Source organism: Crinia signifera, chromosome 1 (assembly GCF_055691185.1).
Source record: "Crinia signifera chromosome 1, ASM5569118v1, whole genome shotgun sequence".
Taxonomy (NCBI): Eukaryota; Metazoa; Chordata; class Amphibia; order Anura; family Myobatrachidae; genus Crinia; species Crinia signifera.
The window spans coordinates 350,414,327-350,441,360 of NC_139217.1; the positions used below are offsets into that span (position 1 = coordinate 350,414,327).

The 27,034-nt window shown below is 41.8% G+C and overlaps 1 protein-coding gene across 4 annotated transcripts in view; it reads right to left on the reverse strand.

Moving 5' to 3' along the window:
• Positions 1–27,034, reverse strand: part of CIT (citron rho-interacting serine/threonine kinase) — a 134,252-nt gene that overhangs the window by 50,382 nt on the left and 56,836 nt on the right. For all 4 annotated transcript variants that reach the window (XM_083147027.1, XM_083147037.1, XM_083147054.1 and 1 more), the window contains 10 exons: positions 22,746–22,886; positions 21,253–21,378; positions 20,589–20,684; positions 19,111–19,227; positions 18,848–18,957; positions 18,564–18,738; positions 16,215–16,412; positions 16,062–16,115; positions 4,073–4,270; positions 54–247 (listed from right to left, as the gene is read on the reverse strand). In XM_083147027.1, coding sequence (XP_083003153.1) covers positions 54–247; positions 4,073–4,270; positions 16,062–16,115; positions 16,215–16,412; positions 18,564–18,738; positions 18,848–18,957; positions 19,111–19,227; positions 20,589–20,684; positions 21,253–21,378; positions 22,746–22,886 — 1,409 coding nt within the window. The remainder of the gene's footprint in view (positions 1–53; positions 248–4,072; positions 4,271–16,061; positions 16,116–16,214; positions 16,413–18,563; positions 18,739–18,847; positions 18,958–19,110; positions 19,228–20,588; positions 20,685–21,252; positions 21,379–22,745; positions 22,887–27,034) is intronic.

Genomic DNA, 27,034 nt, shown 5'->3' on the forward strand with positions numbered 1-27,034 from the left:
AAATCTGGCCTTTAATTCTGTGGTATGGTCAGGGAAGTAGGCTTGAACCTCACCTGCCCTGTTTTTCAGTATCCAGAAGCCTTTGCACCTCTCGGAGCTTACATTCAAACTGTATCTTCTCATCCTCTAGTGAACTCCTCCAGCTCTCCCACTGGCGTTCTTTCTCCAGGAGTTCATCATTCAGTGCCTCCAAATCCATTACCTGCTCCTCTAACATTGTGCATGTGGTTTTTAGCGCTTCCATTGTCTAAAAGGCATTAGAACACAAAATTACTTAGATGCAGCTTTTCATGAAAATCCCTTTAGCAGCCCCCCCCCCCAAAAAAAAAAACTCTCAACACTATGCAGGTTTATTATTTAGGGTGACTTTTATGTAATGTTATTTATAAACCACAAATTTATATTTGTCGTTGGAGAACAAGGCTTCATTGGCAACGCAGAGGCTGGTTCAGGAGATGGATGCAGCTACAGTATATCAAACAGAAACCCTTTCTCTCTTTAGCCCCTCACTTTAATACTACATACTGTTCCCAAGGAATTGGATGATTGGATATACATGAAAAGGTCACACAAGCAATAGGTTAACATGAAAAAGGTCACCGTGAGTTTTTTATGGGTTTTTTTTGGTGTCTGTCAACATGGACACCATATTAGTGTAGTGTTTCGCTCGCCATGCTTTGTGCACAGCGCCTTGCCATGCTTGGCACACTATTATATTCTTCCTCTGTGTCTATGTGGATAGTTAAAGTATGAAAAACCACCTTTTGGAGAAAAAAAAACCCATGAAAAACACATGTCGACCTTTTGACCATGTTGGCATTTTTCATGTGCAAAGCTTTTGACTTTCGACCAATAGTTGTTGACCTTTTGACTGTCACGGTGCTAGGCCTGGCGAGTATGGATGGAATGTATAGCCTGATCTACTTCTCTCTGCATCCTGGGGCAGAGCAGTGGTGAAAAAAATGACATGGTGGAGGAACCCTTGAGATTACTTAAATAACCCCTGGAAATAATACCCTGCACCCGAGCATCTGAAGCTGACTCCATCCATCTGGATCTGACCTAGAGCAGGCAACTGCTTACCAGCAGACTGAATGGGGAAAGACAGTCAGATGCTAGACTTCTCAGGCTCCAGTGTCTGTTCACACTGCCTCTGGCAGATTGTCCTCTAGTGGACAACCCCCTTCAGATGGAAGGTAAATGACCGGATGCACCTGCAGCCGTAGCCTGATCCGCCTGATAAAGTGCAATCAGCTTCACCCAATTCTACATGACTGGCCCTAAGTTTTTATTTTTAATAGGCAAAGCCCTGTGATCTAGAGAAAACCAGTGCAAGCACTGGCTTTCCCTGCGGGTGATAGCGATGCGTGGGACCACTCATCACCATTGCTGCAGGGCATACACACGGAGTGATCCTTGCTCCTTTTCTAAGCGATCTAGTCAGATTGCGTAGAAAAGGGGCTGAAATCGCCCTGTGTGTATGCCTCTTAAGTATTAGGGCTGCAACAACAGTCCCATTAATTGGGATTGCAGAGGGGATGAGCTTAGGTCTAATGTGATCGTATTTCATTTAAATGTCAGCTCCTATAGCCCCACCATAAATTCAAGGTTATAGTACACCCCAGTCAGAAAGAAAGAGAAAGAAAGAAAATAAGAGAAAGAAAAAAAATAAGAGAAGGAAAGAAAGAAAAATAAAGAGAAAGAAAGAAAGAGAGAAAGAAAGAATGAGAGAAAAAGAAAAAAAAAAGAAAGAAAAAGAGAAAGAAAGAGAGAGAGAGAGAGAGAGAGAGAGAGAAAGAAAGAGAAAGAAAGAAAGAAAAAGAAAGAAAAAAAAAGAAAGAAAAAGAGAAAGAAAAAAGAAAGAAAAAAAGGAAAGAAAAAAAAAGAAAGAAAAAAAGAGAAAGAAAAGAAAAAAAAAGAAAGAAAGAAAAAGAAAGAGCGAGAAAGAACGAAAGAAAGAGAAAGCGAGAAAGAGAAAGAAAGAAGAAAGAAAGAAAGAAAAAAAGAAAAAGAGAGAAAGAAAGGGTACTCTTTACTTAGTGCGGCGCCCGTCGCGGGCATCGCGGGTACATTAATGTATGGCCGCGACGCGACCGACGCGATGCCCGCGATTTGCCATTGAAATCAATGTAAAACATAAAAATCGTGTCGGTCGCGTCGCGGCCGCACATAAACGCACCCGCGATGCCCGCGACGCGATGCTCACGATTTCCCATAGGGAACAATGTTAAAAGTCGCGATGGACCCGATTTTAGTGTTAAATGGCTCAATCAACCCGATTTGGCCATAGGAATCAATGTTAAATGGGCCACAGAGCCCATTAACCCTTAAATGTCCCCCCAAATTTTTAACGCCACCCCACGATCCACGCCAACCCGAAGCGTGGCGAGCGCAGCGAGCCCGCGAGGGGCGGCGGTACGCGTCCTCCGACCTTTTCATGCCCTACTATCCACGTCGGCGTGGTGTGAGAATATAATAGTGTGGCGAGCGCAGCGAGCCACCGAGCCCGAAGCGTGGCGAGCGCAGCGAGCCCCGCGAGGGGACGCGGATACCTTCACAGGTAGACGCGTCCCCTCGCGGGCTTCACAGGTGTCCGTGGCGACCCGGACACCTGTGAAGCCCGCGAGGGGACGCGTCTACCTGTGAAGGTATCCGCGTCCCCTCGCGGGGCTCGCTGCGCTCGCCACGCTTCGGGCTCGGTGGCTCGCTGCGCTCGCCACACTATTATATTCTCACACCACGCCGACGTGGATAGTAGGGCATGAAAAGGTCGGAGGACGCGTACCGCCGCCCCTCGCGGGCTCGCTGCGCTCGCCACGCTTCGGGTTGGCGTGGATCGTGGGGTGGCGTTAAAAATTTGGGGGGACATTTAAGGGTTCATTGGCCCTATTTGGGCTGTGTGGCCCATTTTACATTGATTTATATGCCAAAATCGGGTCCATTGAGGCATTTAAGTGTCAAATCGCGGTCAATCAGGCTTTTTAACATTGTTTCCTATGGGAAAATCGCGGTGATCGCGGTAATCGCGGGCATCGCGACCATCCAATTTTACCCGCGATGCCCGCGATTACCGCGATCACCGCGATTTTTACCCGCGATGACCACGATTTTGATCGGCGGCGCCGTTCTAGGTAAAGAGTACCAAAGAAAGAAAAACAGAGAAAGAAAGAAAAAAAGAAAGAAAGAGAATGAAAGAAAGAGAGAAAGAAAGAAAGAGAGAAAGAAAGAATGAAAGAAAGAGAGAAAGAAAGAAAGAAAAAGAGAAAGAAAGAAAGAAAGAAAAAGAGAAAGAAAGAAAGAGAAAGAGAGAAAGAAAGAGAAAGAGAGAAAGAAAGAGAAAAAAAGAAGAAAGAAAGGTGATTTTTATTTGATTCCTGGTGGAGCGACAGGTGAAGAAAGGTGTGGATAAAGGGTATGTGTCAAATTATCTGAAGCTTAAAGGACCTCTAAATCTAAAATACAGTTAGGATTAGCACAAGTAGCTACAAACATAATTCAGAAATATATATGTTAAAGCTTTAGCTTATCATAATGTGAAATACTTGAATATAATTGAGAGGTTGTGAATTTATGGGAAATAACATTTCTACACACTGAACACTTTCCTTTAGTTATTGCAGATAAACAAAGTAGTCGTTTACATTCAATAAAATAGCAAAGAGATGCTCATACCTTCCCGTTTTGTAAAGTTATGGACACTACTACATTATATATATATATATATATATATATATATATATATATATATATATATATATATATATATATATATATATATATATATATATATATATAGCCAAGATATTGCAACTTATTTAAAGAAACATGCAATCTAGGCTTAGTGGTCTTTAAATCTAACTGTCCTCATGTCTAGGTTTTTGTGATAAACTTGCTTAAGCACAAAGATGTTGTATTTTGTCAAAATCAAAGATACAAGATAGAAGAAAGAAGAAACACATACTTTAGGAAACATTACTGGATTGGACTGCAATATTTAAATATGAATGTAGTATGTATGACAGATGCAATGGAGAAGCAGTCCTTACATTTACCAAAAGTAGTAAATCTTAACCTGTTTCTGACTAGTAAGCTGCATCTCCCGCTCTGTAATTTCTCGCCTTAGATGATCCACTTCACTTCGCAGTTGGACAATGTCTTCAGTGGAACCTGAAACCTCAGTAAGCTGTTTGGTCAGATAGAAGTTTTGATTGTTTAGATCTGCGTTTTCTTCACTTATACGGTTGAGCTGATCTTCCAGGTCTGTAAGAACCTGGAAGAAGACAAGGACCAAGCGTTACCTATGCATGCATATTTATTTTAATATCTTAAATTTCTATATTATTTAAATCAGGAAACATATTTTGGGGAGCGTTTCTACCCCCTATCATGCAATAAAAAAACATATGTAGTATCTAATCAATTATCTGTTTAATATATATATTAACCATAAAATCATGCTAAAAGAAAAAAAAACAAGAATGTAAATATATGTCAATTAAAGCACAACAGAATATGCTGCACTATATAAGACACTGTTAATAAATAAATAAATACAGTAACTTTACCTTCATGGCTAACTTTGAAGGATGTTGTTTTTATCTGTATCGCAAACACTTTGGAGGGGTGTCATATACAAGTGAGTAAACAGACGCATTTCCCAGTTTCAAACCAACTATGCATGCGTCTAAAGTGCAAAACATGGATGCACATGCATCACATGCTGCATCTGAAGTCACAGTAGTTACATTCAAATCACATCTTCGGCGAACAGAGACTTAAGTTCAATAGGCAAGGAGTACTTAGATGAATGGAGCGGCCGCATCATATAAGAGTCTCATGAGTACGTATCCTAATGCCCTACTTCAGTCCTTCATTTAGGTGTGCGGACGCGGTTGCTACCTTTTTTTTTCCTATTTAGCATGAGACTAGTGCAAGTGGTGAGGAAGGCTGCGTCTGTGGACATTAGAAGAGTGGGAGGGATAGACTTGTACTTTGAACGCACAAAAATGCAACTTAATGCAGCCAATTGTAGCATTAGAATATATACATTAGTACAGTATTTCTTTTTTTTTTTTTTTAATCATCTTTATTGAAAATTTTATAAAACACCGTTTACATAATATACATACAAAGACAAACAAGGTTATAATACATTCCACATACATACATATACCCGTGTGCATCTATATACTTTTGTTCAATCACTTTACTACCTTTCAACAATACTTGATCTATAATTGTCCTTGCGGACTCTAATTTATAGAAGGAGGGGAGACTGGGAATGAGAAGGGGGGTGTGTATTATTCATTTTTTTTTTTTTTTTCTCGTCATTAAATTCTTATCTATGTTTATGTGTATAGTGCCTACTACATTATTCACCGCCCTCACAGATACCCATGTCTTCATAACCTATGATCTGGAGGTGCCTAAGTGCGTGACGCATCTTTGTATTTAGCTTCAAGTGACTAGTGTTGTCAAATAGGTGCAATACAGCTAATATAATACTTTATTGGGGGTTTGGATTCTGTATTGCGCTAAATCCTAATGCAGCACCTCCAAAATTCCTCCTGTTAGTGAGGAATAACAAGAAATACAAGGAAAAAAGGGGGTGATTGTAGTGCGCAACCTAATTGTCTCTATGGTCACGTGTATGACATGTACCACCCAGTTTGTCCAATCAGTATTCAGAAGTCCTTTCTGAAGGTATTTTCTGTGTGTCCAATATTGGATTTGTTTGCAGTAATCATGCGATTTTCTCTTTTGAAAAAACTTTTTATTTCGAAAAGCAACCCGACGCGTTTCGTCTTTACGACTTCATCAGGGGTACAACCGATGTATGATTATATAAATAACAATCCATACAGTAGATATTGCCGATTGAAATGGATTTAAATGTATCAATATGGTATTGAAGATATAGCCAACCTTTTATAAAGGGTTGGGTATTCCAAAAAAATAGTGGTGGATCTATTTTGGATGTTCACAATTGGAGGGTGATTAATCGGTCACCAGTTTAGATCAATATAGTACTGTGGGTGTATCCCACTTTTTACAGACTGTTGAATATTCGTTGGTTTGTGGGTGATAAATCGGTCACCAACTTGGATCAGGAACTCTTCCAAATGAATACCTCCTCCTCGCTGATGATACACCAGAGTGAGCGAGGAGGAGGTATTCATTTGGAAGAGTTCCTGATCCAAGTTGGTGACCGATTTATCACCCACAAACCAACGAATATTCAACAGTCTGTAAAAAGTGGGATACACCCACAGTACTATATTGATCTAAACTGGTGACCGATTAATCACCCTCCAATTGTGAACATCCAAAATAGATCCACCACTATTTTTTTGGAATACCCAACCCTTTATAAAAGGTTGGCTATATCTTCAATACCATATTGATACATTTAAATCCATTTCAATCGGCAATATCTACTGTATGGATTGTTATTTATATAATCATACATCGGTTGTACCCCTGATGAAGTCGTAAAGACGAAACGCGTCGGGTTGCTTTTCGAAATAAAAAGTTTTTTCAAAAGAGAAAATCGCATGATTACTGCAAACAAATCCAATATTGGACACACAGAAAATACCTTCAGAAAGGACTTCTGAATACTGATTGGACAAACTGGGTGGTACATGTCATACACGTGACCATAGAGACAATTAGGTTGCGCACTCCAATCACCCCCTTTTTTCCTAATATAATACTTTATTTAGATATAAACCGGAAGTGTAAAATTATTGTGCCTAACATCATATTCTGTCGGCGGCTCATTTGCGTGAGTAAAGTCATGAACCGTCAATGAGTTTACAGGTGCTATAATACAATATTATACGTTGTGTTAATATTTCTCAGTGTATTTACAGTGTCTATAACCGTTCAAAAAATTTTTTAAAGTGCTAAATTTCCATCTTCAACTAAATTTATTTTAGATCTAATTCTGCCACACTGGTCATTGATCAACAGTTCATCTATAATCATCCTCGTCTAATTATTTGACCAGTAAATGGATAAATAGAGGCTACTAACATTTACTACTATTAGTGATTATATTACTTACTGATTATAAAACTTTGAATAATACCATGTCCCCCAAATATCATAGAATTTATCAATTGACTTACTTAAAAGATACATATATTTTTCATGCTCTATATTACAATTGACCAAGCTGATCCATTCCTGTACCCGTGGGCCACTTTTTGCCATCCATGAGCGAGCAATTACCATTTTTGCTATGGCACAGAGGTTAATCACCAACTGTCTGTTTCCACGAGAGATGCTACTAGAGGGCCAAACCCCAAGAATCAGCCCCAAGGGTGATAGACTTTGACATGGGACCCCTAGTGCCGCGAGTATTTTTCCAACTCCTTTCCAGAACACTTGCAGACTTTTGCACTCCCAAAGAAGATGCCAAAAGTTGCATCCTATTTGATCACATTTCGGACAACGGTTACGGCTATCTTGAGAGAATTTGCTAATCCTTTCTGGGGTTATATACGTTCGATACAAGATATTTAATTGTACCTGCTGGATTCTTAACGAGTTTGTTGCTAAGCTAGGGGCCTCCAGAACAATTCTCCAATTTCCCGCATTCACTTCTGGGATGTTAATATTCCATTTTTGGACCAAACCATCCATTTCCTCCCCTTGAGTATTTGCCAAGAGAAATTTATAACATTTTGACAAGCGTTTATTATTTCCCAGTGTTTTGATGAATTTTTTAATTGGGGATTCAACGATATTAATCTGTTTTATCCGATTACATTGTGTCACTGCACTCCTCAGTTGCAAATATCTGTAAAACATGGTTTTGGGAAGGGCAAATTCAATTTGTAATTGGGAAAATGATTTTAAACCATTATTTACAAAAACCTGGCCAATAGAGTTTATTCCAAAGTGTCCCCATATCCTCCCACCTTGATGTAATTTTAATTTGTCAATTGGGTACAGTGAAAATAGGTGAGTGTCTGGATCTATTTCAACAAAGTCCATTTTTTTGCTTATCCATTGCCATATTTTCCTGGCTTGTTTAAGAATTGGGGGGAAGTTATGGTGGTTCTCCTTCATCAGAATTGCCTGTAATGGGGAGTGCCCGGGAATAATTCTAGATATGAATCTGGCTATTTCCCCAATATATTCATCTCCGTTAATCCAGACTGTTAAGTGGACCATTTGGGCAGCGTAGTAATATAGTTTAAAGTTGGGCATAGCAGCTCCCCCATCCCCGCGTTCTCGCGTTAAGAAGGGCATTTTGATTCTCGGGATTTTATTCCGCCATACAAAAGATGATATTACGCCGTTGATTTTCTTGAACACCTCTTCCTTAATGATGATGGGAGAGTGCAAAAATACATAGAGGAGCTTTGGTAGGATCGTCATTTTTACTAAGTTAACCCGTCCAATTACTGTTAGTGGGAGTCTCAACCAACTTTTACATCTGGTTCTTATCTCATCTATTATGGGGTCGAGGTTTTGTTTGACATACTCTCCTGGGTTGTTCGACACAGTAATCCCCAGGTACTTGAATCTCTCGACCCTAGGGAGAGGGGAGGCCCTGTCGGGTATACTATCCCCTTCAGCTTTAGTTATGAGGAGCTGTGATTTCCCATAGTTTATCGTTAGACCAGAATACTGTCCGAATACCCGTATGTTATCAATTACTAATGGCAATTGGTTGACATAATCAGCCATTCCCACCAACAGATCATCGGCATATAAGGAGATGATATTGCTACCTAGGTTCTCCCTCTCACCCCCACATCCCAGAATTGCCCTTAATTTACACGCAATAGGCTCAATAGCAACTGCGAACAGTAGGGGTGAGAGGGGGCACCCTTGACGGGTCCCCCTAAACAGCGGAAATGAATCAGTTATATAGCCGTTGACTGAAATCCTGGCACTTGGAGACTGGTATAACAAAAAGATCCAATTTATAAACCTAGGGCCCAATCCCATTGCAGACAGTACATGCCTTAAATAAAGCCATTCGACCGAGTCGAACGCTTTATTTGCATCGAATGATGCAATTGCAATTTTTTTACCTGACATATCTGCCATCTGAAGATACATAAATACTCTACGCAGATTAATTGCTGTGGACTTTCCACTCATAAATCCGGTTTGGTCCGGATGGACTATCTTCCTGATCACGCTGTTCAATCTAGTTGCCAGAATCTTAGCGTAGATCTTGGCGTCAGTCGTGATCAGGGAGATTGGCCTATACGAGTCTACCAGTGAGGGGTCCTTACCGCTTTTGGGAATTACGGTAATAATGGCCTCCGTCATTGATTTTGATAGGTTACCTTCCTGTTCCATCTCCTGAAAATACTGTAACAATTTTGGGGCTAAAATCCCCCCAAATTTTTTATAGAGCTCACCCGGAAGCCCATCTATCCCCGGGGCTTTACCTGATGCTAGGGACTTAATCGCCGCTTCAACCTCCTCAGCAGTGAAGGGAGAGTCTAGTAATCTCCTCTCTTCATGAGAAAGGGAGGGAAGGTTGATGCTACTAAGATATCTTTCGATTTTATGGCTCCCATGAGTGAGTTTGGATTTATACACTTCGCTGAAGTGATCCCGAAAAACCTCTGCAATTTCCGGAGCAGTTATCTGCATGACCCCTGTACCCGAATAGATTTTGGTTATAATACTTGATGGTTTATCTAGCTTAGAGAGATAGGCGGTATATTTCCCGGCTTTATCGATGTTCAAATAAAATTGATGTGAGTTTTTTAATAATCTATAGTTCGTCATAGTTTGTAGGTGCTCCACCCAACCTCTCTGGGCCACCAGCCATTCTATTCTGGCTGCTTCCGTTTGTTCCCGCAAGAATCTCTGTTCCAATTCTATCGTATTGTTTTCTAATAACAGAGCAGCTTCACGGCAATTACTTTTGACTTGTGCTATTTTTTTCATTAATACACCTCGAGTGAAAGCCTTGAAGGTATCCCAAACCACAGTTGAGCTTGCAGAGTCGATGTTCTCCCCAAAAAAGCCGTCTACAATTACCCGCATTTCCTCCCCATCGTCGAACTGGGTAAGCCATGAGGGATGTAATCTCCAATATCTAAAACCCGCTTGAGAATCTGAGTTTGTTAACATCAGCACCGGTGAGTGATCAGAGATCCCACGGGCCTTGTAATCTATCGAGGAAATATTTTTTAGCAAGTTTCTAGAGACAAAAATTATATCGATTCTCGAGAAGGTTCTATGCGAGGGAGAGTAACATGAATAATGATTCTTACTGGGATACCTTTCTCTCCAAACATCCCACCAATCGACTTCAGATGTGAATTCGGCCAAGCCAGATTTATTGTTTATACTTCCCCCTTTACTGTTCCACCTATCGATACTGGTATCCATTACTGCATTGAAGTCACCCAGACAGACTGTATATGTATCAGGGCGAGCAGCCACAAAATCCACTGCCTGCCTCAGGACATCATATGCAAATGGGGGGGGAATATATACCGCCAGAATGCAATATCTGATTGAGTTAACCCTCCCGTCCAAGAAAATAAATCTACCCCTAGGGTCAATTTCAGATGCGAGAAGTTCAAAAACAGTATTTTTCTTGATAATTATAGAGACTCCCCGGGAGGATGAGGAAAACTGAGAATGAAAGGACCTACCAATCCAAGGTCGCCTCAAAGCCAGTACTTTCTCTCCATATAAATGAGTTTCCTGGAGACATATTATGTCCGCCTCAGAGGACTTACAGTATTTGAGCACTAGGGAGCGCTTAGTCTTCTCATTTAAGCCTCGCACGTTCCATGTCAAAAACCCTACCATTCCCAAGTGTCTACAATCTCTACCGGATATTCCTGTTTTCCGATTGGAGGTGGCATATACAGATCTACCTTTATCCAAATTTTCTTATTACCAATCATCAGTACCGGTTGCGAAAAATAGGATGAAATACAATTTCCCTCTCCCCTGATTCCTCCCTTTAATTGCTGATTAGATGCATAGACTACACACGAACAAACAACACTCAACATAAACCCGCCCCCCTCCCCCTCCCTGTATCACCTACCCATCTAGGCATACCTATAGAGCTACCTCCCAGCCAAAATCCCGATACTCTCTATTTCCCCACTTTCGTTGGGGGCAATTAACTATCGGGCACACTATCCTAGGCGTGCCTGGCACTCCGGCGTCTCCATTTATCACTTATCATTTATCCCATCCCTCCCACCCGCCGCTTCCCACCTGATTTAGTATAGATTTAGTTAGATACTATTTTTTCACATGGTTATTACATTATATGAAGATCTACCGTCTAACTTAAGACCACATAATTACAACTTTCCAGACACTACTTATAGCAAAAAACTATTGCTACACTGTGGGCATTGCAAGTTTTAATTAATTTGATGCAAGCTGTTTTTTGCTTGGATGCGTTTTGTCGAGCCATGCCGCGGCATCCCCTGGTGAAAGGAAGAACTTGATCTCATCATTAGCGACAATTCGAAGTTTTGTGGGGTATAACATGGAGTATTTAATACTCAAGTCTCTGAGTCTCGCCTTTACGTCACGGAATCTGGTTCTCTCCCTCTGAACATCTTGTGGGAGATCAGGAAAGGCGGAGATTTTCTTGCCGTTATAACTTAAGTCCCCCATATTTCTTGCAAGTCTTAGAATTTTGTCCCGATCTTTAGACTGCAGTATTTTTGCTATTAAAGTACGAGGAGGACCGCCGGGAATCGGGGCCCTGCCGGGAACTCGATGCGCCCTTTCTACAGAGAACAAAGGGGAAAGAGCTTCATTTCCTAGGCTTTGTTTCAACCAGTCCTCAATGAACTTTTCAGGCGTGTTCCCCTCCACTTTTTCTTCAAAGCCTACGAATCGTATATTATTTCGACGCAACCGTCCTTCCATGTCGGACATTTTGCTACGCATCTCCACTAATTGATCAGAGATGGATTTGACCTGATTTTGCATAGGACCTATAGTATCTTCAATCTCTGAGACTCGCGTCTCCACCTCCGTTACTCTTGCACGTATTTTCTGTGCATCATCGCGCAGGAGCATAATATCGGATTGAACTTTATTAATCTGTTCTGATAGACGAGTTTCGCAGGCAGTAACCGCCTCCAGCACTTGTGACAAAGTAACCTCTTTTTGCTGTGAACTGTTCCCACTTTTGGTGGGGGTACTCTGTGGGGTGCTCTCCCTTGAGCCAATCGGAACCTGTACCTGTGCACGGGCATATTTTTCCAACCTAGCGGCCGCAAAGTTCTGACCTGCTTTCGGCATGATAACAATTAAGGTAGTTCTCAGTCCAACTCCCGGGTAAGTTTAATACGCAAGCAAGGTGTCACAGTTAGATTTGCAGTCTATAATACTATTGATACACTATAGGCAATTTTTATTTTCCAGTGTGACCTGATCCTCCACAGAAGAACTTTATCTTCACCACCAACACACTTAGGCTTTTATCATTTATCCGATAACCCGGATTTTTAGCCGTATCTCGGTAAGTACTGTATAGATATGGGACTTGGCTCCAAGATATATAAACGTTGGAGTTGTTCCTATTTTAAGCCTTTTTAGTGAACAATAACCACCAAACAATCAATTATCAACTCTAAGTGTGTGTGGACTTACCAGTCCGATGTTTTAACCTGCCGGCTGCAGCTCCTAGACCTTTTTTCTCCTAAAAGAAGGATTGCTGGCATCTGATGGGAATCCTTACGGCCGATGTATTGTATTGCTCAGGGACGCCGCTTGTTTAAGGTCTATTGTCCCTTTTCTGAATGTCCTTGTTCCCTGAGTCCAGGAACTTAACACACCAGAAATGCACACCAGCAGTGCACTAGGCAGGGTCCTCTGCCTCAACAGCAGTGCAGGGAACACACCGGTACAAACTCCTGCACACCAGCAGTAATATATGTCCAGCAATTGGATGTTTAGTGCAGGGAACCAGCAAGTAATTATTCCTGCTTAATAGCAGCAGTATATGCCCAGCAAGCGAAGGTTCAGTACAACAAGCCAGCAGGTAAATACCCCTGCCCCCTGCTTAGTAGTATATGCCAGCAATACAGGTTCAGTGCAGATATCCGACAGGTAAGTGCTCCTGCACGTGTCTGCCCAGCAAGTAAAGGTTGGAGGGAGGGAGATTGCAAAGGCAGATACCTCGGCGTTTCCTGCCCAGGGCTACTCCGGTCACTGTCTAGGAGCACCGGCAATTCGCCCTCAGCGCCAGAGATTCTCTCCCCACTTAACAGGGTCTGCGAGAGCTCCTTCTGCGCCCCGTTGTGCAGAGGTCAGGAAGCCGCTCCAGATCCAGGTCACCGGCGGATCGTCAGCGGGTCAGCAGCGGGTCGTCACGGAGCCAATCATTCTTCAGCGGCGTTACCCCTCGTCAGGGTCAGCTGGTGCTCTCACGAGCGCTCCTACCGACTCCCGCAGTCGCAGCCAGAGAGCAGCTGCACAGACGGTACACTAGCGGGTCATCGGCAGGTCAGGCAGTGGACCGCGAGCAGGCAGCGGGTCCCTCAACCACAATCATCCGCCCGGAAGCCAGCACAGGTGGGTCGGGTGGGGAAGGATTTTACCGGCAGGGAATGGAGACGCCGGTCAGCTCAGTCATCCTCCCTCACTCACACGCCGTCGTGGCCGTCGTGGCCCCGCCCCCCCCTGCTACGGACCCTTAGTACAGTATTTCTACAAATTTTAACATAAAACAAAATGTAAGAGAAGTATCCGCAAGTGCCCAAATATATATGAGAGTAAAAATAAAAGCTAATATTTATCAGACTATTTTCTGTACCAATAAATGCAACAGAAATGAAGAAACACGATAAGCTTCAAATGTGTTTGGTCAGGCCATGGGCTTACTAGGAACCTTATCAGGTTTCATTAAATGTGCAATATAAAGCTACAAATCTAGCTGCGGAATATACAGTAGTTCAAGAGCAATATTTTCTATTCATTGGATTACAAGATACTGGAGTTTGTTCTCACATCCGTTGGAAAAGTGCTTTCTGATCTGCTTTATAATAGCTTCCAAATACTGTATACTCGCAGGATTCCATTATTAGGTGAACATTTGTCCTCCGTCTGCTGAAAACCATTTAGGTTGATAGACCATTCTAGGCCGAATAAGACACCACCATAAAAAAGGCAAAAGATTCCAAAGTTTCTGCATCCTCCTCCTCCTAGGTATTAAGACATCACAGCAAGATAAGACTACTGGAGCCCAAATTCTGATTCCATTTAAAGTCGCAATTTTCAGATACCTTCTAAATATAGTTAACCAAGGTCACTAACGCCGTACTAAACATATCATTAGCATCCATAAGCCATACATTGCACAATGCCAAACACAACTGAGTCGCTCCAAGCGGTGCAGTTTGCTGTGTTTTTCTTTCAAATACTGCATTATATTCGCATCACAGACCCATAAAACCATGTCTCACAGTATACTGGAGACAGAGCTGTGACTAACTACATAGGAATTAGTATTAAACACTCAACACTGAAAGTCACAGATAAAGCACAGCAGAACTTGCCATGAGTAAAAGTAGCGATTGCTGCAAAGCAGAACTTCGTATATAGATACTGTTGTACAGTAGCTGTCGCCCAGGATCTAGCAAACCGAGAAGGGCTTTTTGTCACAATTAGAACCACAGTGTACGTCTCCCAGTAGTAATTGTTTCCAGATTTGCTCAGGCCATTTTTAAAGTCTCACTGTCTACTGTACACAGATTTCAGGATTATCTAAATCTTCCACTAATCCTGAAAAGGTGCATTGTTGAGGATTAAAATGGTAGCCATCTTAGATATTCAAGCTAGATATCAAAGCCTTAGATGCAGTCACCAATTTTGGTTTGTCCCTTCTTTGCGAAATGGGTAATTCTGTATTCGTGAGAAACCTAAAAACTTCCCATCTGCTATTTTCAAGAATTTGCAGAAATAAAATTACCAATAAAAAAAAAAAAAAAGTCAACCGGATTGTTCTCTTCTTTCAAGAAATACTTGCTATGAGACCCTGCACTGACTTATTAAGGCAATAAGTACAAATCAGGGGTTTGGGGGGACATTGTTGTTCTATTTGAAGACCTTAGCAAGCTCAGCAGCATGTGGTCAACAGAAGCAAGTTGAATCAACTCTTCCACCCATCCAGGAGATGTTTTGTTTAAGTGAACAGTAAGCAGCACAACTGAGGTGGGAATTATCCTTTATAAGATGTCCACTACTAGAAAAGGAATACAGGTTCTTCTTGATCAATGTGAATTTGGAATGTCTAAAGCTGGAGAGCTGGAGAATTCTCCAGAAAAGAAAAAAAAAAAGTAACATTTCTCCAAAACATATTAGTCTGGAACAGCACATATCCGGACACAGGCTCATTTAAACCACTGACATGAATTAAAAACAACTGGATCACAGAACTGTTTCGGAAAAAAGGGAATGTCGAAGGAGTGTCCATAGTTTTCTGGAACATTGGTATTCAGGACCAAAAACCTACATCTCAGAATTTTCACAGGGAAAACTGATCTGATGAGGGTCTGTGATATCTGGAGACTACTCAGGAATCAGCAACTGTTGCAATCCTAGTGCTCCCTATATACTGTCTGATCTGTGTCACAGGAACAAGACCCAGTCGATCTTGAACCCTCCCCACTCATAGATGTCTACAGCTGCTCCCTGTTTTTGATTAATTAAAAAGCTGTACTCGACTAGGAGAATATTTTTTCTCTTTTACATGGAAACATTGGGATTGAATCTAATTTGAACTTAAAAAGCACCAGAGGTCATATTCTCATTTTTCTGTGTTTCACGGTATTCGGTGAAGGATTACGGTACCTTCAGGAGGACGATCTTTTGGCTGTTTATCTGCGGTCTATTTTCCCCTATTTGTTTTCGACACTGTGGAATTGTTTACCCTTTATAACCAATGTGTATCATTTCTTTGCCAATTTACTTGTGTTTAAGCAGAGCTAAAACATTGGTAAACTGTAATATTAATAATGAATTAAAATAAAGAAGAGCTTGAACATATGTAAAAATCACACTAGAAACCAACACAACTGTAAACAACTTACTGTACAACTATCCCGTAAGGTATCAAATTTACGTTGGATCTCATCTCTGTGTGACTGCAAAAGTGAAAAGAACATTGCATTCATATTTAGTCAAAGATTTTTTTGCTTCCTATAATTACAAATATGTCATCAAAAAGGACACCAGTCTTATACCCTCAATGCTTGAATTTCCTCCTCTGCCTCTGCAGTGGTGTCTTCCAGCTCAGCTTTTGCTTGGTGCAGCTGGCTTTCTAGAACAGAACGCGCTGACTGTAAAGAGGCAATCTGAGATTCCCTTTCCTGTAGCGTCAGTTGCACCTCAGTTAATTGCGTCTTCAGCTCCAACTTCTGCTCCTCATGCTCCAGACTAATCTACAATTGTGAACACATCAGTGTCATCAGAAGAGCACTGATAGATTATTTATTTCTTACCCCACAATATACCACCTCCAAGATATTCTATGCTTGAATGACAAGACCAAAATCTGCAACCTGCTAGCGACGAGATTAATCCAGTCTTACCACTTATATATGTCAATGGTAGTGTTGGTCGATTATGAGCAAACAGTTAAATATATATATATATATATATATATATATATATATATATATATATATATATATATATATATAAATATATATTAGCACAGTCTGCTGTGAGCTTTAGACCAGATAGCATGCCTGGAATCAAACATTGATATGATTGCTATGTGTATTGTAGCCATTTTGAGCGATAGTGTTAGTACCTGCAGAAAAGTGGGGTCCCGTGAAGGGGGCTGCAGGCTTAAATGCATTGATCAATTCATGAACCAAATCTCCACTATTTATTATCAGTTAATTTAGTGTGTGCAGAGCCCCTACAATGTCTGTTATATATATATATATATATTTATATATAAAAAGGAAGATGCAGGGTGCGCTAATGGATGTGATTGCGACAACTGAATAAAATCACAATTTATTAATAACAGTAAACAGTGCCCTTTGGGCCAAGAGTTGACATCACAGTAAGTAGATGATACACTTCATATAACAAGTGGAATGAGGTAGTGTCCCTGAAGTGGAGCTTTCCAATAACGAATATAATTCCCAACGCGTTTCGTCATATAGAATGACTTCCTCAGGGGCGATGGAAGTTACACTTCATACATCAAAATTTACTGGATAGGTTCTCATTTAAAAAGAGGTGGTTCAAACACAGATTCCAGTAAGATGATAATTCTGAAACACCAGGTTGTATTTAAACAAGCCACAGGAGGCAAGGTTACAAACATCTTAAAATCAGGACAGTCCAGATCACGATACAAATTCAATAATCCCCGGCCAATCACTATGCAGAATAGTCAACCCACTGGTGGCCGAATGCCAGATTTTTTAATATTGAAAGGATCAGGTCACAATAACTAAGATGACTCAACCATCACAGGCCATAAAAACTCCACAGTAACCGGATGTGTACAGCAGGGGTCCACAAACTAGAACCCCTGCTGTACACATCCGGTTACTGTGGAGTTTTTATGGCCTGTGATGGTTGAGTCAACTTAGTTATTGTGACATGATCCTTTCGATATTAAAAAATCTGGCATTCGGCCACCAGTGGGTTGACTATTCTGCATAGTGATTGGCCGGGGATTATTGAATTTGTATCGTGATCTGGACTGTCCTGATTTGAAGACGTTTGTAACCTTGCCTCCTGTGGCTTGTTTAAATACAACCTGGTGTTTCAGAATGATCATCTTACTGAAATCTGTATTTGAACCACCTCTTTTTAAATGAGACCCTATCCAGTCAATTTTGATGTATGAAGTGTAACTTCCATCGCCCCTGAGGAAGTCATTCTATATGACGAAACGCGTTGGGAATTATATTCGTTATTGGAAATCTCCACTTCAGGGACACTACCTCATTCCACTTGTTATATGAAGTGTATCATCTACTTACTGTGATGTCAACTCTTGGCCCAAAGGGCACTGTTTACGGTTATTAATAAATTGTGATTTTATTCAGTTGTTGCAATCACATCCATTAGCGCACCCTGCATCTCCCTTCTTTTTTCATCTCTAAAACCCTGGGTCCTGTCTAACAGGGGATCCTGCAGTGGTGCTGCTCTCACTCTGTTTTGAGCGCAATCTTGGGGTATTGCTGTGTTTGTCATATATATATATATATATATATATATATATATATATATATAAATATTAGTTATATACTATGCTGTTGCATCCTAGAAAACGATAGATAGAACCTGATTGATTGCTCTGGGCAACATTTCATTTAAGATGCTTTAGTAATACACCCCATAGACATTTTGTTTCCTTACTTGTTTATGTACCCTTGCGGCACCATTTAAATGATAAAAATAATAAAGTTCACACATATTCAGCGGCATGTTACAAAGAATAACTTTATCTTATTATCTGTGTTTTATTCCACAAAAACAGATGTATCAGAAAAGCAAACAATTGCCAAAGCTTTTAACCTCTTTGTTCTGATAAACAAAATCTTCCTTTGTCCATATTTTACCTCTCGCAATCTCGTCTCCAACTCTATTAGCCGGTTCTTGTCAGCATGTTCCTGGTTATTAATCCGTTCCAGCTGTTCTTCCAGCTTCTGATTCTGGGCCTCTATTTTCCCAGCCTGAGTCTCCAGGTAGAATTTTTGTTGGCGAAGTTCTGAGATCATCTCCTCCTGGGCTTTCCTAAAGCCACAAACCAAGATAAGAGTTTGTCAAATATAATATGGTTGAAGTTCATGCCATACATAGTGAAAGTTCTCTGTCCCAAGGAGCAAGTTTATCAGATACCCACATGTTCCTTTGAGTAAAAAGACTGCTATTTGCTGCCAGTTTATTAGCTTCAGACAGTTCTGCTAATCTTTGTTCTAGAGACTTGATCTTGGACTCCAATGCATTGATCATCTGAAAGATTTATAAAGTATCAAATTATTCCCTTCAACAATTAGGTTTATGGCATCTTGGAAACAATCCTTTAGCTGAAAGGTGTCTATGTGTTCTTCAGTATTTTTGTTTTTACACTAATGAAAAACCAGTGACTCCTTCCATATTACTCACTGCCTTCTGTTCACTTAGTATGGTGTTTTTCTCAGAAATGTCTTCTTCATTTTTTAATCGTAGACGATCAACAGATTCTTTCTCTGCTGTGTCCTTCTTAATTTGTGCTTCAAGACTCTAAGGATTAAAATAACACATCAGCATTCTAAGATCTATACAAAAAACAAGAAAAGTAAAGTAGACACCATTAAAACTAAAGGGGAAATTTATTAAGGGGGTATTCAATGTGAGGGTCACGGCAGTCGAGCTTGCTTGACCGCAGTGACCCAGTCCCGTTCCCGGTCAGCTACCGAGAACATGCAGGCAGGATTCAATGTCCCCCCTGCAGTGGGACAAGAAGGGGGCGTGGACGCGAGTTGCGGCATGGAAGAGGCGAGCTGCAGCCGGCAACTCGTCACTTCCCGGCCGTTCTCGGCAGAACGAGCCTGACAGCTTGTGATGTCAGGCTCATTCTGCAGAGATACACTGCTCAATGCTGTCGGGGAAGAAAGAATTGAATAGGGCCTAGCGGGCGTCTCCCTGACTGAGATGCTCACCGGCGATTGAATACCCCCCTAAAGCTCAGAGAGTCACATTGTTAAGAGATAATGGACTACACCCATTACATTGGCTGTGTTTGAAAAATGACAGTTTGCTGATTGGTTTGTAATTTTATCTCGAGTCAGATAAATAATCCCTCCACCCAAATATCAATTCATATTGTCCACATAGTTTCATGGAATGTAATACTTAATGTAACGGTGAACTCCAGAAAGTCAACTTTTAACAAACAAGTGAATAAGGAGTAGGGCTTGCTCAGCCAAATCTCGGACATCATTCTGACATACATAGAAATTGATCGCAGATCAAAACCATTTGGCCTAACCTTAAACCCTATTTGGTCCTTATTCCTCTGTAAGGATATCTTTATGTCTATACTGTGCATGTATAAACTGATCTACGGTCTTAGCCTCTACCACCTCTGATTGGAGGCTATTCGACTTGTCCACAACCCTTTCTGTGAAGCAATTTTCCTCAGATTTCCCCTGAACCTACCTCCCTCCGGGTTCAGTGTATTTCCTCACTGAAGAATCTGATTTGACTTTTATATTGCTTACCAATGTGCTTATTGCAACACACAGAACTCAATTCCAAGTATCAGAGAAGCGGTATATGGCAGAATATATGAATAAACATCGGACCCTTGGCCGATAAACTGGCGGGCATGAGGGGAGGGGGTTCAATGTACTCGAAACCCCCTCCCGCCTGCGTGTGTGCCTATACATTGCTCAAACATGGGACTACGGACTCGATGCCCTGCCAGAAAAAGCAAGGAACAACTCCTAAGCAATTCAAAGTATAAAGGATGAGGACAAACTAGCTAAGCCTGTGACACAAAACACACCCATAGCCAGAAATAGGACTATACTAAAACTAGTGCCTTAAACTGTATCAAAGCATGGAATATTTACTGGGCATTAAATCATTAAACTAAATACCCGGACTCTCTCTTCATATGCTTGTTCATTTTGCTTCAGATGAACATCCAAATGCTGTGCTCCCATTTGGGCCTCACGATAGTTTTCTTCAAGTTCCTAAACAAAAAAAATTCAAAAACGGTAGGTGTCAGTCAAACAGAATATGATGGGGTAGATGTATTAAGCGTGGATAAGAGATAAAGGGCCGGCAGCATCTTAGGCCTGATTCAGGTTGCTGAACATTGCAGGTTACCAAGCCAACCTGAATCAGGCCCAAAACGCCACCCGGCAGAAGGCCCACACAAATTCGCCCCATTCCGATTGAACTTGAATCAGGGCCAAAGCCAAGATAAAGTAGGGGGTGATAATGCACCAGCCAATCAGCTATGTTTGAAAAATAATAATTAGGAATTGATTGGCTGGTGCGTTATCACCTTCTACTTTATCTCCACTTTGTTTCTTCACCAGGCTTAATACATCTGCGCCAATATTTCATGAAGATCTTTTGTAAAGAACAGACAGGTAAGATTTAGAGCTGAAGTTATTTATTTAAGAACAATCGATCAATGTATAAAATGGAAAAGAGCAACATATCTAAAAATTGCTTGAAACTCAAGTGATTTAAGGCCAACAATGCAATTAAGAGAAAAGGAACTTCCCTTTGACATTGGAGTACATATCTTACCATTATTTTTTCAGCCATTTGCTGAATTTGCTGAGATTTAGTCTGAATATCTTCTTTTAACTTATTCTCTCTTCGCTCCACATTCTCCAGTCGCCTTACTTGGTTTTCCAAGGAATGCCGTCTTTCCTGAAAGCCAAATAGAATTACAAGCTTTCAGACATCTACCAGAGTAGAACATACAAACACCGGTCAACATTCTAAGCCCCCCAAAAAAGCAAGATACTCAATCATAAAGCACCTGCTGCCTGCTGGTTCTGTTGTCCAATTCCTCTATCATTTACATAAATTACACAACTATTAAAATATTATTATTAGTAAGCATTTAGAAGAATTGCTGAGTATTAATAATCCTAAAAGATATCGGCATTGCAAACCTATCTTCAGCAACTCTTATGCACACTATATAAAATGATAAATTCAGCATACTGTATCACTCAGTATGTATATTTAAGAATATAAATAAGTCACGTTTGAATTTTTGTGTGGGTTTGGGTTGTGCAGAACTACATAATTTATAGGCACAGTGTCCTTAGCAGGAAACATGTGGGTGGGAAACACTGCAGACAAATTATAGGCATTATAAACAAGCGGTGTCATGAAGACAGGAATCTCTCTCTAAGGTAAAAAAAAAAAAAGCGTTTCATTAAGCTAATTTCACATTGCATTGGTAGTATTAGATGATTGTCCCCTAATTTTGGGATTATTATTATTATTATAAAAATCCCAAGGTTTAGAGTTGTGACAAGCATTCCTTAACAATATTAAGAGTGAAACTATTGCCTCACTTTCAGCACCTAAACCTTTGATACATTCACCTGCTTTAACCCTTTGAATGCCAACATCTGTGAAAGATGTGCAAAATATCCATAAAAGGACCAGCGTCACTCACATTTGTTATATAAATTCAAATAAGAACTTTGTGTATTTAAAAAAAATCTTATATACTGTATATAATAAACATTATAGGTCACTATGATGAATAAATATGTTTGCTTTGCAATTTTCACACCTATTTTGGCAAATTCACTTGGCAATCAAAGGGTTAAAAAAAACATTACACTTAGAAAATTACAGTAGAATCGCCAACAAGGCACGCTGGGAAAAGGTATATTAAATCATTATCACTGAAAACCTTTAATACTGTATTGGTACATTCAAACTTGTAACATTATAATGTAGTTCATGTACTTATTTTACGTCCATATACTAGGAAAAAATTAGAAAAGTGAGAAAGAAATTATGAACTGAAAACAATGTAAAAACCTGTGCCAGGTTGGTTGCTCCCAATATTTAGCCATACACTTTAGTTATGTTATAGAGAGCAACACAGTGATATGCCTTGAAGCCTTATTAAATCACTGAAATATCATTACATTTCTATTTTTATTCAATATCGTTCCTAGGTTTTTCTGTGTGACTTGAGAACAGCGCAATAGTTAATCCATTCCAGTAATGTTATAGGTCTTTCATAGTACATTACTGTATGTCCACACCTCAGCTTCAAACAGTTTTTTCTTTATTCCATCATTTGAGTCCTCACGATTCTTAAGTTTCTCCAACTCTTTTTCTGCTCTTTCTTTAGCTTGGCGAATATTTTGGAGCAATTCAGTAGCTTCGGAACTGGCCTTCACTGCCTATAATATAAAAAGAAAATGAATGGAAAATATACAAAACAAAGGCGGGAATTCAAATGTTTTATCGCGCCTGATCTGCAGTCTAAAAAGATGGAAGATCACGGGGCGATATTCAAACGGTCAATTTTATCACACATTTGATGCCCATTGAAGTCAGTTTCAGGCGCGCAAAGCACCTAAACCTAACCAAATGGGTGACTTTTCTCAAGTTTTAGTTAAAAAGATAAAAAAGGAGAAGATGTATGCCCACCTGTCACCAGAAACATTTCAATACTGGTGGCACGCTCGCACGGGTTTCAGGACCCAACAATTGAATTCCCCTCAAAATGTTCATAATAATACAACACATTTTTGATGGCTATAAAATAATATAGCCTAAAAACTTTTGCTAAGCCCTTATTTCATGTAGTAAATTCGGCAGCACAGAGTATATAGGCCCTGCTGCAAAAAGATGAACACTGAGGCCAGAAATCAATCCAGCTATAAGGTGCAATTTTATGTTCTTACCTGGTTAATCTATAGGGTACACATACTTGAAAATATATTTAGGCTGTGCAGGAGGAGACTAGACAAACAGTTCATTTTTAATTTACAGCAACCCAGGCTTCTGTTTCCTATACCCCACCCCCAATAGACCAGTTAGCAAGCCGAAATGCAGGAGAGAGAAAAAGGAGAAGGACGACCAGCACACAAACAGGTCCCAAGCTGCTGACAAGGGATCCAGAAACAGAGGAAAGCCATGCAAGCCAGGTACATCATGGTGGCCACCCTATGTTGCGAAAAGAGGAGTTACCCCGGGTAAGAAAATATATCTCCTTTTCTTCATCATACCAAAGGCTTGAAAAAGGATGTCCCAAAGTTATCCACATATGAGAGGGAGCACTCCTGAGCTGCAATGAAAAGCCTTTACCTGAAAGGCTCCTCCACTGAATGGAAAATGTTAAAAGCATAGAATTCGATAAAAGCATGGTTTGATGACCTCAAGGCCGCCTTATAAAGTTGCTCTGTAGAGGAGATACGAGTGGCCCAAAAAGTTTGCACCAACCTCCTGGAATGAGCCTTTACCATGGGTGGAGCAGAGAGGTCCTCAGTTATTCTAATGATTTATGAAGACCGCTATTGCATTGTCAAACTGTACCTGGACTGGATGGTGCTGGACGAGCGGATAGAGATGCAAGACAGTGCATAATGTTGATCAAACCCGGCCGTCTTGGAAGTTGCTATAAGAGGTAATACCTAACCTACCAAGAGAAGATGATCATCAATAAGATTAGTTCTACCAGGTGAGAATTCCCAACCTGAAGATGACCAGGAATCAAACTGGCCATACTTCACCATGACAATAGATGGAGACTAGAGAGTCCAGGATCTGCATGCTAGAGTGTATTGCCACTTGTGAATTCTGTCGTGTAGGTCCTGAATTTTGTCCGCAAAAGATGAAGACCCACTGAACCCCAGAGTCCAGCAAGACCCCCTTATGGAGCATCTCCTGACCTGAAGTCAAAGAAGAGTTTTCCTAATTGATGATACAGCCATGGGACTGGAGAAAATCTATCGTGAGACAGAAATGATCCCCGAGGACATCCAGAGACTAGGCCAGAATAGGACTATCATCAAGGTAAGTAATAATTTTGATATCTCTGTGCCAGAAATAAGCTGCCATGACTTTCGTCAAGATACAAGTAGTTGTGGAAAGACCAAATGGCAATACCCAAAATAGCAATGTTCCACCTAAACCGCAAACAGGAGAAATCGCTGATAACTATGCAAGATAGGAACATGCAAATAGGCATCCTGGGTGTCCAAAAAGGCCATGAAATCCCCCGGCTCCAGGGTTAGTATAATGGAACGCAAAGACATGCAAAACCTGTGGACTCTTAAATACTTTTTTTTAGTATCTTCAGGTTTAGGATTGGTCATTTGGCTTCTAAACTTGCCCCTTTCAGACCATACATATTACCCAGTATTTTGCTGTTTTTTTACCATTTGAAAACAGTACTATGTGTGATCTGAATGGTCCAGAGTGAATTTACAGTCTGTGTCGGCTCCTCAGGATGGTAAGATACCAGGACTAAAGTGAAAAGATCGGAAGTCGCTTGAGTGATATGTGGCACCAAAGAAAAACACTGGTTTCTGCAATCCTCAAGGGTGTTAGTCCAACCTCCAATGGCCTAAGTGAAAGCTAGGACTGGACTTGCAATAGCACAGAAATTAGATGAAAATCTTTGATGAAGGGGGGCGTGGCCTGACCTTGGAAGGAACAGGACGTGTGGATCCTGAGCTCCTGCTCTGGGCCTTCCACATCCATCCCAATCCAGAGCCCTCAACACCCATCCAGCCCCAGAAAGACCCCCTACAGCTTGGGGACCACAGGAGAAAGGTGTGGGAACGGCCGCGGAGTCGGGGGACCTTTATGTGAGGTCCCTGCGGATTGCGGCCTAGTACCCCCTAGGAGCCGGGGCCTCGATTTCTTCTGCTGCCCGCCGGGGACGAATCCAGCCCAGGAATATCTCCCACAGCGCCAGGCTACCCTGAACAGCCTCTTGGAGAGCTCCCCCCAACCCATCTCAGCCCGTTGGAAGCTCGGCAGCCCCGCATCTAAGGTAGGGGGAGCCGCCGGGAGTATCAGAGCCTGTGTCGCAGCCGCCATCTTGGAGGTGGCGCGGCACGACAAGGCCTAGCCAGCGGCCCCCGCAAAGTTCGGCGGACCCGCGGACCCCCACCACCTAAACTCCCCCTGCATAGCGGCGCATAGCCGCAGGTTAATACCTCCGCTGGGAGGGCGGAGGGGTCCCCCAGACTCCGGCAGTTCCCGAATCGCGGCCGCCATATTGAAGGTGGCGGCCGCGTTTATCAGTGAATTAAGGGATGTGCCAGCGGGGAGAAGTGGTTTAACTACTTCCCCCCCCCCTTTTTTATCCTCTCTTCCCTACACACAGGGGATACCCCCCAGAGCCCAGTACTGGCCTATCACCCCGCTGCCCTAAGGCCCAGGTAGCGGACGCCATATTGGCAGTGGCACACACAGAGGAGTGGCACCCTACAGCACAAAAGCATCCCCCCACCTACTGGGCACATGTAAGGTCTGCTGGCCCCCTGCACTAGGCCCCCAGAAAGTACATTGGGCCCTTCTCTGCATCAGCCCCGACGTGAGACCAGTGAGTGCCCTTCATTGCACAGATACATAAGGGGGTCATTAACCCCCTTTGCACCTGATCATCTGGGGCTATATAATAATTAAAGTCTGCCTTTCATCATAAGGGACTCAATATACAGATAAAGAGTGGCCACACGTGAACTGTTGTGGGGAAATATTTGAAAAGCTGAAAGGGCCCTTTCCCTTCCCCGGATGTTCAATCCTTTTATGGCACTCTGACTGCACGGACTTATCATGATATTTTGAGTGTGTCGGACATCCCGCCTGGTCCGGTTCTGTCCCTCAGTACCAACTCTACAAGAACCCTTAGCCTACTGCCCCCCCCCCCCCGGGAGAATTCAACATAGCTGTTAAGTGACTGCCCTCCGATTCGCTTAACCCGGACTTGAAATGTCACACAAAAACAAAAAAGCTCCGCAAGCAGCCGGTAATTTCTTCGGCTCCAAAGCCAAGAATGTACCTAGCCCCTCACAGCTCGCAGACTCCCCAACCCGTCAGGAGCTAACGGATACTGCTATTGACCCTCATACCCAAGCGGTAATGACAGGGCTCCTCGAGGGCGTACAAAATGCATTCAAACAGGAACTGGCCAAGGCAGTTGCAGAGTTTCGCACCGACTTAGCAGCCATTGGCAACAGAACCGATGCATTAGAGTCCAAAACAGACGACATCTGCCGGTCTCAACTACGCATGGACAAAGAACTTTCCAGACTTCACGAGGAACTGGAGACCCTCAAGGAGCGTCAAGAGGACCAGGAAAATCGATCCCGCCGCAATAACCTGCGCATCCGCAACGTAGCGGAGTCCGTTCAAGGGTCTGCCCTACCGGCCTTCCTCAAATCTCTGTTTCAGCACATCATTCCAGCTCTATCGGATGAGGATTGCTTATTGGACAGAGCGCACAGGGCTCTTCGCTCAAAACCTCCCTCTTCCCAACCCCCGAGGGATGTCATTATCCGCTTTCATTACTATCAGACGAAGGAGAAAATCC